Source organism: Trachypithecus francoisi, unplaced genomic scaffold, assembly GCF_009764315.1.
Source record: "Trachypithecus francoisi isolate TF-2019V2 unplaced genomic scaffold, Tfra_2.0 Contig01440, whole genome shotgun sequence".
Classification (NCBI taxonomy): domain Eukaryota; kingdom Metazoa; phylum Chordata; class Mammalia; order Primates; family Cercopithecidae; genus Trachypithecus; species Trachypithecus francoisi.
Window position 1 is genome coordinate 31,349,659 of NW_022681431.1, and position 12,175 is coordinate 31,361,833.

Sequence of the window (12,175 nt, forward strand, 5' to 3'; positions counted from 1 at the left end):
CCAGCCTCTGGGAGCCACAAATCTATGTTCTAGGTCTGAATTTGCTGTTTCTGGACATTTCATGCAAATGGAATCATATAGCATGTGGCCTTTTTGTCAGGCTTATTTCACTGAGCATGATGTTTCCAAGGTTCACCCATGTTGCAGCATGAATTAGTGCTTTATTTTTTATGGCTGAATAATATTCCATTTATGAATGTACCACATTTTGTCTATCCGTTCATCTGCCAGTGGACACTTGGCTTGTTCCCACTGTTTGGCTGTTGTGGATAATGCTTCCGTGAACATTCATGTATAAGTGTGTGTGTGAGTGTGCGTGTTTTCATGGGTACACACCGGGCAGTGGAGTTGCTGGGTCATGTGGTGACTGGGCTTAACCTTTTGAGGAGCGGCCAGACCGCTTTCCACAGTGGCTGCATTTTACTTTCTCACCAGTGATGTTTGAGGATTCCAGTTTTTCCCCATCCCCCTACACTTGTGTTGTTACTGATTTTTGTATTATAGCCATCCTCATGGGTGTAAAATGCCATCTTGTCACGCTTCTGATCTGCATTTGCCTTGATGACTGGTGAAGCTGAGCATCTTTCATGTGCCTGTTGGCCATCAGTGTATCTTCTTTGGAGAAATGTCTATTCAAGTCCTTTGCCCATTTTAAAAATTTTATTTATTTATTTTTTTGAGACAAGGTCTCACTGTCACCCAGGCTGGAGTGCTGTGGCATGATCACAGCTCACTGCAGCCTTGGTCTTCTGGACTCAAATGATCCTCCCACCTCAGCCTCCTGAGTAGTTGGGCCTGCAGGCACATGCCAACGTGCCTGGCTAATTTTTAAATTTAGATTTTGTAGACAGCAGGTCTTACTGTGTTGCCCTGGCTGGTCTGGAACTCCTAGGATCAAGTGATCCTCCCGCCTCGGCCTCCCCAAAGTGCTGGGATTACAAGTGTGAGCCACCAATGCCTGACCGTTTGCCCATTTTTTAAATTGAGTTATTTTTTGAATCTTTTGAGTTGTTCATCAGACATCCACATGGAGATGTCAAGGAAGCAAGCCTTGAGTTCTGAGGAGAGGCTGGGAATGGAGTTTTACCTTTGGAAGTCATCAGCAGACAGTGATGAAAAGTCCTGAGTCTGGGTGAGCTCTCGCAGAGAGTATGGCAGAGGTCTGAGCTCTGAGCTCTGGGCGACCCCACTAAGTGGACTCAGAGATGAGGAGCTGCCAGTGTAGTTTCCTGGAAACCAATTATAAAAGGCGTTTAAGGAGGGAGTTATCAATCACGGTAATGTTATTGATAGGTCAAGGAAGACTGGGGCTGTGCTTTGACTGTTGTGTTTAGTGATGTGGAGGTCACCTGTGCTGACTGTGATATGGTCAGTTTGGGTGAAGTGGCAGTGAGTTGGAGAGAATGAGAGGACAGAGCTGGGGGTGGGGTTTGCCTGAGCTGGGCTCAGGGCCAGTTTCATGGTAACACACAGTTTGTAGTAATAGGAGAGTGCAGGAACCTGGGGTGGGGCTTGGGAACTGGTGGAAATGCTCTCTGATTGCTTCTGTTTTTCTGGTAAAATAGGATGATCTTGTTAGATGATCAGCTGAGAGTGAAGGTGGGGGAAGAGGTGGTACATGTTTGGAGAAGGAGAGTGTGAGCTTCCAGCTAGTCTAAGGCCACCTGGGACACATCTGTCATGTTTTTTGACTCACTGCGATAACCAGGGCTGCACACTGGCGGTACTTGCATATCTCCATCAGAGGGACAGAGAATCATCTGAGAGGGCACGGGGCGGGAGTCCTTTGGGGCCTCTCTGACCTGGCCCGGTGCAGAGAGCTGGGGATGGAAGTGGCATGAGTGCTAATAGGGAGCAGGGGGTCAGAGGTACAGAGGATGTGGGAATGGGTGGTGGAGTGGGGAGAGACTGGAGCTTTGCCATTGGGGGCCTGGGCTGAGCAGGACTTGGAGCATGTGGTGATGAGCCTTATGGCAGGGAAGGCTCAAGGCCCAGTGTGTGCTTAGGGAAGTGGGCAGCAGAGCAGGTCAGGGACCCGCGGATGTGTCACAGGGATAGGGTGTTGAGGAAGTTCCAAGGCAAGCTAATAGGGGTTATGGCTGGAGAGAGGCCCAGTGTGTGCTCTTGGGGGATAGGGTGGTAGAGGTACCAGGATGTGTGCTAACAGGCTTCTGAGGCCTTGTGTGTGGTGATGAGGGTGTGTATGATATTAGCGCTGTGTGTGTGTCTGTGGGGGCCTGCAGGGTAGGAGAGAATGGTGTGCTTATGGAGGGGAGGTGGTTGCAGGACTCTAGTGCTGTGTGTGCACTTGTGGGGGTCGTCTGTGGTGGGTGTGTGCATGTGCATGTCTGGGTAGTTGGAGCCCAGTGCATGCTAATGGAGCAGAGCTGGAGGGACCTCATGGAGGGATCTGATGGAGGGAGGACGGTGGGAGACCTCAGCCTGTGCTAGCGGGGATGAGGATTGTGGATCTCTGTGGGGCAGGGGGTGGTGGTACAGGAAGGGTCTTGGTACTGTCAGAGGCCCAGTGCACTGAGGGTCAAGGTGGTGTGAGGTGTGCTTGTGTCCCTGAGCATGAGGACACTCTAGGAAGGGGCAGCCAGATGATTTAAGGTGTCCTAGAGGCAGCTACTGTGGGTTTAGAGCCATAGAGGCACTGAAGTGTGTGCCATTGCTGGGAGAGTCAGCAGTGTGAGGTCTGGAGTACGCTCAGGAGCGCCAGAACAGTGTGAGCTTGTGTGCTTGCATCTGTGGGGTACTGGAATGTGTTGAGGTTCCAGGGAATACTGATGCAGAGGGTGAGTAGAGCTGTGGAGGGGATAAAAATAAATTTAAAAGGCCAGGTGCAGTGGTTCATGCCTGTAATCTCAGCAATTTGGGAGACTGATGCAGGAGGATTGCTTGAGGCCAGGAGTTCAAGGCCAGCCTGGGCAACATCATGAGACCCAGTCTCTACCAAAAAAAAAAAAAATACAAAAATTAGCTGGATGTGGTGATGCGCACCTGTAGTCCCAGCTACTCAGGAGGCAGAGGTGAGAGGATTGCTTGAGTTTGAGGCTGCATTGAGCTATGATTGCACCACTGCATTCCAGCCTGAGTGACATAGTCAGACCCTATCTCTAAAAGAAAAAAAAAAAGGAAGAAAATCATAGAATTTTGGAGATGAGTGAAGTTTAGGCAAATTTAAATGAAGTAGTATTTTGATGGGCTCAAAGCCATGTAGAACTGAGTATAAAGGGGCCAAGATCTAGTCTGGACTGCAAAGTGGTCCTCTTTCCTTAGAGACTACCAGATTAACATAGATGTACAGGATTATCTCCAGAAACTCCTTATCTGAAGCTCTGCCCTGTTCGGAGACTGAGGTTGCTTCTCTGTGTCAGAGTGACTTTGATCCTTCAGGAAAGAGTGGGATGTTTTATTCCAATTGATAAGACTTCAAACTGCAAAATTTCTGGTAGTCTGTGATTGTAGATAACAGAATTTCTAAATAGTAAAAAAGGAGTCTTCATCCGAAGGGGGTTTTTGACACTTTATGGCTGCAGTGTGTTCTTACTGTGTTCTTAGGAGAAATGCTGTTTTCTGTTAATGGTTTCATTGACGTCTTGTCCCAGCTCTGGAAATGGGAGTGGATTTTGTTTTCTCAAGGAGGAGGTAGTATCCTGAATTTTTCATGGCTGGCTCCTCTCAGGCCTCCGGTCGCAGTGTGAAGGTCACCTCCTCAGAGAGGTCTCCTGGGATGCTTCCTCCAGGCAGTTCCTACACAATTACTCTCTATCCTTGAACCCCCATCACAGGATGATGATAGACCTATTTGTTTAGTTGTTTATTGTCTGTCTTCCTCACTAGACTTTCCCCTAAGCTCCAGCAGGATAGGAACCATGCTAGTGTAATTCACTGTGTGTGTGTGTGTCTCCAGCACCCACTGCAGGGCTGAGCACATAGAAGCTGCTCAGGACGTGTTGCGGGAATGAGCAACCAGAAGTCAGTGATGGAGGCGAAGAGAGCAGACTGGGACAGAGAGACTCTGATGGGCTTCCCCATGGCGCTGCTCTGTCCTGGGATTTGAGAACCTGAGGAAACCTGGACTTGAAGCAGAAGAAGGCCCCTGGGAAAGTTGGACCATTTGGACTATGGCGATTTGTCTGGGTACATAGCTGCAGTTTCTGTTTACACACTTCCTGTTTTGTACTTTGCGGCAGGGTGTTTCCAGACCAGTCCCTGGGTGCCAACTAGAGTATGGACTGACCAGGTACCTGGATGGAGACCTGAGCTGGAGAAGGAGATGCGCTTGGTAGGTAACCCTGCATGTCGCAGCTGTCTCTGACCCAGTTCTGTCCCAGTGTTTCAGCATTCCAGTGCTGTTCAGCTGGCTCCCACTGGCATGGCCACATCCACTGTTAAAGTCTCCATATGCTTCCATTCTGGTTCTGTAAATCACCTCTGCCATCACCGTCCTACTTCAGGCCTCTCTGCACCCAGGCCCCTCCACCATGGCCTTGCACAGCTCCAGCGGTAGAGCCCACATGTTATCAGTGGTTCCTTATCACTGGTGTGACTTCTGAGTGGTCATCTCTCCAATCTCATCACTATTATTCTAGCTCATGTACTTGTCAGCTCCTGTCCGTGGTCATAATCAGGGCTTCTTAACTGGTCTCCCAGCCTCAGTCTCTTTCACCCCAAATCTATGTTTCATAACTGCTGAAGAGTAGCTTTTATTTCTTAAAACTGTTGAGGGGATTCTGAATACCTCCTAGGGACCAGGACAGCTGCTTAGCTGGGTTTGAGAGTCCCTCAGCCTCCCAGCCTCCACCTGCTACCCTAAGCAGCCTCCTTCTGCCGTCCTTTTCCACCTCTGTCCCAATCCCACCAGCTGACTAATGCATCTTGCTTTCTCATTTTACTGAATATTCATGAGCATCTACTCAATGCATGTTACTGTGAACTGGACAGAGTCAGACACAAACACCTCCCATCTAACCTAATCGAATCTAGAGGAACCCATATTTTAGTTTGTAATAAAAAGTAATGATTATGGGAACAGCTAACATTGGGCATTTGGGATAAGCCTGGTGTTTGACAGCTGCTTTAATCCCCACGGTAACGCTGCAACTTACAGGACCCTTGAGTAGAAGAGGAATCTGGACGCATTCTTGGAAATGAAAGCTGACTGTCATGACTTCTTGTTTCATTGTGTATTTTAGGAAATTGCAGAGGCCGTCAACATGGAAAAGCAGCCCCAGGACAGCAGGAGAGGCCTCGCCCCCCTGAGAGGTGCCGCCAGCTTTTGGGCTGCTGCTGATCATGGCCCTGATGAATATTCTGCTCTACCTCTGCCTCGACCACTTCTTCATTGCTCCTCGACAATCCATTGTGGACCCCAGACATTGTCCCTATGGTCACTTCAGGATAGGACAGATGAAAAACTGCTCACCTTGGCTGTCCTGTGAGGAGCTGAGAACAGGAGTGAGACAGCTAAAGCGTGTCGGGGAAGGAGCCGTGAAGAGAGTGAGTCCGGATTCATTTCTGATTGCTGTCATCATGTTATTTTGCTTAACACAGTGTCCTCCAGCTCCATGCTGGCACGAATTGCAGAATTTCATCCTTTGTTACTGCTAAAGTGTACTCCATTGTGTATGTGCACCGCATTTGCTTTGGTTGATTCTGTACTTTGGCAAGTGTGAATAGTGTACAGTAGGCATAGGTTTCAGCCCTTGGGGAAGCAGTGTGGCATCCAGTGTTAGGAACCCTGCTGGCTCTACGTTTTTATTGTTAAGCTCAATAATCTTATATCTGGCACTTTATCTTTTTTTTGTTTTGTTTTGAGAGTCTCACTCTGTCACCAGGCTGGAGTGCAATGGCGCCATCTCAGCTCACTGCAACCTCCACCTCCTGGGTTCAAGCAATTCTCGTGACTCAGCCTCCCGAGTAGCTGGGACTATGGGCGTATGCCACCATGCCTGGCTAATTTTTTTATTTTTAGTAGAGATGGGGTTTCATCATGTTGGCCAGGCTGGTCTTGAACTCTTGACCTTAAGTGATCTGCCTGCCTCGGCCTCCCAATCGGACTTTATAATCCAAAGCAGGAAAAAAGGCAAATGCATAGAAAACTAGAAACAATACTTTTAGAATAGTTCATTAAACGATGGTCCATCCACTTGACAGAATATTCTGCAGCTGTTGTGTAGTTAGGAACCCCGAGAGGCAACAAGAATGATAAGTGAATGATGATAAGTGAAGAAAAAAATATACAAAATGGTATGTATAATTGACTTTTCAACTGTGAAATTACGTATATATGTAGATAAATAAAAAAATGGCCAGGCGCGGTGGCTCATACATGTAATCCCCGCACTTTGGGAGGCGGAGATGGGCGGATCACTTGAGCACAGGAGTTGCAGACCAGCCTGGGCAACATGGCAAAACCCTGTTTCTACAAAAATACAAAAATTAGCCTGGCACAGTGGCGTGCGCTACTTGGGAAGCTGAAGTGGGAGAATCTCTTGAGCCCAGGGAGTTTGAGGCTACAGTGAGCCATGATCTTGCCACTGCATTCCATCCTGGGTGACAGAGCAAGACCCTGTCTCCAAAGGAAAAAAAGAAAAATTGAAAATGATAGAAATTGTGCTAGGGTGAAAGGGGGATTATGGACAATTTCTTTTCCTGTTTTTCAAACTCTATGATGGTATTACACTGATTTGTAAGAATTTATTTTTAATTGGCACATAATAATTATCCATATTTATGGGGTACATAATGATGTTTCCATACCTACTTACAATGTGTAGTGATTGGATCAGGGCATATCTGCCATCTCAAACATGCATCACTTCTTTTGGTTGGGAACATTCAATATCTTCTCTTCTGGCTATTTGAAAGTGTATTGTTAATTATAGTCATCCTATGGTGCTGTGAAACACAATAACTTGCTTCTCCTATCTAGCTGTAATTTTGTATCCTTTAACAAATCTCTCCCTATCCTCACCTTTGCTCTACCCTTCCCAGCCTCTAGAAACTTGTTCTGCTTTTTACTTCTTTGAGTAAGCTTTTTAAAACTTCTGCATGTGCTTGTTGCCCAGGCTGGAGTGCAATGACGCAATCTCGACTCACTGCAACCTGCACTTCTGGGTTCAAGCAGTTCTCCTGCCTCAGCCTCCTGAGTAGCTGGAATTATAGGCATGTGCCACCATGCCTGGCTAATTTTGTATTTTTAGTAGAGACAGGGTTTCTCCATGTTGGCCAGGTTGGTCTTGAACTCCTGACCTTGTGATCCGCCCACCTTGGCATCCCAAAGTGCTGGGATTACAGACGTGAGCCACTTTGCCTGGCCTCACATATCTCTTTGATATATTGATTTCCTTTCCTTTGGGTATATACCCAGTAGTGAAATTGCTGGATCATATGGTAGTTCTGTTTATAATTTTTTGAGGAACCTCCATGCTGTTTTCCATATGGCTGTCCTAATTTACATTCCCACCAGCAGTGTATAAGAGTCTCCGTTTCCCTGCATCCTCACCAGCATTTGTTATTTTTTGTCTTTTTGATAATGGCCATCCTAACTGGGGTGAGATGGTATCTCATTGTGATTTTGGTTTGCATTTTCCTGATGATTAGTAACATTGATCATTTTTTCACCAATTTATTGGTCATTTGTGTGTCTTGTTTTGAGAATGTCTATTTAAATCATTTGCCATTTTTTGATCATACTGTTGTTTTTTTCTGTTGAGATGTTTGAGTTCCTTGGATATTGATCCCTTGTCAGATGAATAGCTTGCAAATATTTTCTCCCATTCTGTAGTTTGTCTCTTAACTCTATTTGTTTCCTTTGCTGGGAAGGTTTTTGGTTTGTTATAATCCCAGTGGTTTATTTTTGCATTTTTCATTTTAACTGAGTCTTGCTCTGTCACCCAGGCTGGAGTGCAGTGGCACGATCTTGACTGACCACAACCTCCACCTCCCAGGTTCAAGAGATTCTTGTGCCTCAGCCTCCTGAGTAGCTGGGATTACAGGCGCCCTCCACCACGCCTGTATTTTTAGTAAAGATGGAGTTTCACCATGTTGGTCAGGCTGGTCTTAAATTCTTAACTTCAGGTGATCTGCCCTCCTGGGCCTCCCGAAATGCTGGGGTTACAGGCTTGAGCCACTGGGCCCGGCCCTCAGTTATAGTTTTACAAAGGTGATTTCAATCCCTCCCTTTGGGGTTTCATAGCATCTTACTCTTAAGGTGTGGGCTGTGAAGATGGGAAAAGGCCATCGATCGCTCTGGCTTCTTCATGCTGACAGGAGGCATAGTTGGGGTCGGAGTTGACTGTAAGGTGAGAGGAGTAGAACTGCTTTGCAGCTGTCTGAGTATATTCATGCAGGCCGGGCTGTGGTTCCAAGGCTTTCATGACAAAGGCAGTAGTATCTTTATAGTTTTAGTACAGCATTTAAACAGACAGTCTACTGTAAGGTAAATAACAAGTTTTAGGATAAGGAGTGCAATTTCCAGTTTTAAAAGTAAAGATTTGCAAGCATTAGTTTGGGGACTTATAGTCCACAAAAATATTAGGATTTAGTCTAATTGAAGAAAACAAAAACAAAAACTAACAACATGTGTACCATAGTTTTTAGAACATAATTTTTCCGTCTCTAGTCCTTATTTTTATTAAAACAAATCATGATAGGACTGATTCGTTGGCAAAATATACTTTAATTTTATTATACTTGGCCTATTTTCATAAAGCGCATCAAGAATAATTGTGTTTTTTTGAGATGGAGCCTTACTCTGTCGCCCAGGCTGGAGTGCAGTGGCGTGATCTTGGCTCACTGCAACCTTTGCCTCCCGGGTTCAAGCAGTTTTCCTGCCTCAGCCTCCTGAGTAGCTGGGATTACAGGCGTGTGCCACTACACCCGGCTAATGTTTGTATTTTTGGTAGAGATGGGGTTTCATCATGTTGGTGAGGCTTGTCTTGAACTCTTGACCTCGTGATCTGCCCGCCTTGGTCTCCCAAAGTGCTGGGATTACAGGCATGAACTACTACTGCACGTGGCAAGAATACTTTTTTTTTTTGGGTAGAGAGGGAGTCTTGCTCTGTCACCCAGGCTGGATTGCAGTGGTGTGATTGTGGCCCACTGCAACCTCCGCCTCCCGGGTTCAAGCAATTCTCCTGCCTCAGCCTCCTGAGTAGCTGGGACTACAGGCGCACGTCACCATGCCCAGCTGATTTGTTTTGTATTTTAGTAAAGATGGGGTTTCACCGTGTTGCCCAGGCTGGTCTTGAACTCCTGAGCTCAGGCTCTCCGCCTGCCTTGGCCTCTCAAAGTGCCAGGATTACAGGCATGAGCCTCCACGCCTGGCTAGAATAATTATTTTTTACATAGGCTTTTTAAATTGGCTTTGATGGAACTCTGTTCCATAAGGAATCTCAGATAAGACTTTTTAAAGCTGAGTCTAGCCATAGGTTTGTACTTTCAAATACTTAGGAGTTGGGTAAGTTCCTCTCTTCTTGATGTCCCTAGATAACTTGGGGCTCCTGGACCTGTCAGAAAGTGACATTCTGTACTTACCATGGGTCAGGAACCCTGTACAGGGACTGTGTAGACAAAGTATGAGGCCAGTTTTCCCAAGAGCTTTTACTGGCTTTACAAGTCAAGTTTGATTCCATAAAGGAAAGCATGCCATTCCAGTCAAACCCTTGGTAAAATAACCAGTTTTTTCAATTGTGTCCTGTTACAAAAGAAAACAGATTCTTATTGTATTTATGCAAATAACTATATTGCCATAAATTAAGAATACTCACAAATAGTTTTTAAATTCTGGGGAAATCAGGTAGAAACAAATATGCTCCAAATTTTATTCACAGGAGTGTACTTAGTTGCTACCAGCTGTAAATAGCTTAAAAGAAGTTAATCAGCAGCATTTTAAACAAAAAGGTTACTTCAGACTTTTATTAGTTTAGTCCATGCATTTAACTTCTGTTTGATATTTATGAACACTTCAGCTTTCCATGAGAGTTCTAAAAGTTTTTTTCCTTTATTCTAATGTCATAATCTCCAAAGTTATCAGAAACTTGCATTCAAGAGCACATACCAGAGTTTTAATAGCTGATCATAAAACCATCTTCTAAAGAGGACCAAATTAAAACAGCAGTTGTCTGTGAATGAGTAAAACATTTTAGGGGAGCCACCAAGACACAACTGACAAGGAAATTTGTTAACTCTGTGACACACAATAATTCAACACAACAATTATAATTATTACTGATGACATATACTGAGGCATATCAGAATTATAGAAATTTTATACGGTTTTTCAGCATATAACTTTATATCACAAATTTATATGACTATAACCCAAAGAAAATTAAACACCATTTTCTATTTGACAGTGTTTCCTGCATGATTTTAATACATTAAATAAGCTGAATATGTCTTTTGTCCTCTAGGGGACTTAATTTTTAAAAAATTTTATTTTAACTTAGAGCTTGATTTTGAAAGGTTTGTTAAATTCCAAACTTTTAAAACATTGGATATTACAAAATGGAGTCTTAGGTTACCATAAGTCATTCATTTAGGCAAAGTAACTCAAAAATTTTAAAAAGGAAAAGCCATTATTCTGATAGAGAGGAGACTCAGCTTTCCAAACAAGACCCAATGAAGATAGCATGATGCTGATTGCCTTCTTTCTCTCCCCTCCCTGTTTTTTCTTTTGTAGTTTACTTAAAAGGTAAATAAAAACCTTTCATTATCTTTTAATATTACATAAAAATCCTTTTTAAAAGAGAAAACCAAATTTTATGTTTCCGTTAGTGTATTTTTAATGTTAAAGCCAGTTTTAGTTACATTTTATAAATCTGCCTAGTTTTAATTAGTTTGACCATAAGGTAAGATTTTTTTTTTTTTTTTCTGGGACGGAGTCTATCTCTTGCCCAGGCTGGAGTGCAATGGCACGGTCTTGGCTCACTGCAACCTCTGCCTCCTGGGTTCAAGCAATTCTCCTACCTCAGCCTCCCAAGTAGCTGGGACTACAGGTGTGTGCCAACACACCTGGCTAATCTTTGTATTTTTACTAGAGATGAGGTTTCACTACGTTGGCCAGGCTGGTCTCGAACTCTTGACCTCTTGATCTGCCTGCCTCGGCCTCCCCACTGCACCTGGCTTGCCATAAGGTAAGATTTTTATAAATCTTTTATCACCCTTTACAATTTTGTTTTTTTCTTAGAACAAAACTGTTTTAAGAAAACTCTGTTGTGCTTGTATTCCAATGTCCAATTTATGGAAAAACTGAATAATGTGACTTAAACTTTAGCCAATATGTTCACACACAGAATCTCTTACAATTACGTTTTTATAACCTTTTCACAACTTGTTCAAACCTTTAGATTTTTCCTATCTCATTTAAAACAGTCCTTTAACCCTCTAAACTTAGGCAAGAAATCCACATTCCCATGCCTTCTCGTAGTCTTTTACCAAAAGTACATTTTACTTCCCTTACACGCCTTGCGTGTAGAACTGTTTCTTCAGTAGTCTTACATACATGTTACACTGTTAACTCAGCAACTTTTACTTTTGGTGAAAACCCTGGTGAGTAAGCAATTTCAATTATGTACCAGGAGTGGAGCCTAGGACACCATAAGGTCTGACTTTTTCCAGTGTAGCTAGGGCGTGTGGCTAACTCCACATGTCTCAGGCCTTACCTAGCTATAAAGCAGGCAAGTTGTACAGTAAGAGTCATAGTGGCATTTTATGAAGCATTTAAGAGGCCTAACAGCCTTTGAATTGTACAATATTTCTTGCATAAATTGCCTTTTCATGAATACGTTCATGACTTACAGAGACCATGTACAACATGCTTGGACTTTTCCCCTCCCCTCCCCTCCCCTCCCCTCCTCTCCCTTCCCCTCCCCTCCTCTCCCTTTCCCTCCCCTCCTCTCCCTTTCCCTCCCCTCCTCTCCCTTCCCCTCCCCTCCTCTCCCCTTCCTCTTTTTGAGATGGAGTCTCGCTCTGTCACCCAGGCTGGAGTACAGTGGTGCGATCTCAGCTCACTGCAAACTCCACCTCCTGGTTTCACGTCATTCTCCTGCCTCAGCCTCCTGAGTAGCTGGCACTACAGGCGCCCGCCACCACACCCAGCTAATTTTTTGTATTTTTAGTAGAGATGGGGTTTCACCGTGTTAACTAAGATGGTCTCGATCTC

The 12,175-nt window shown here is 44.6% G+C and overlaps 1 protein-coding gene across 1 annotated transcript in view; it reads left to right on the forward strand.

Annotated features, from left to right (window-relative positions):
• POMK (protein O-mannose kinase) overlaps positions 1-12,175 on the forward strand; it is a 40,285-nt gene that overhangs the window by 4,679 nt on the left and 23,431 nt on the right. The window contains 3 exon segments of the mRNA XM_033232693.1: positions 4,200-4,291; positions 5,202-5,267; positions 5,269-5,505. Of these exon segments, the coding sequence (XP_033088584.1) occupies positions 4,283-4,291; positions 5,202-5,267; positions 5,269-5,505 (312 nt within the window). The 5' untranslated portion in view covers positions 4,200-4,282.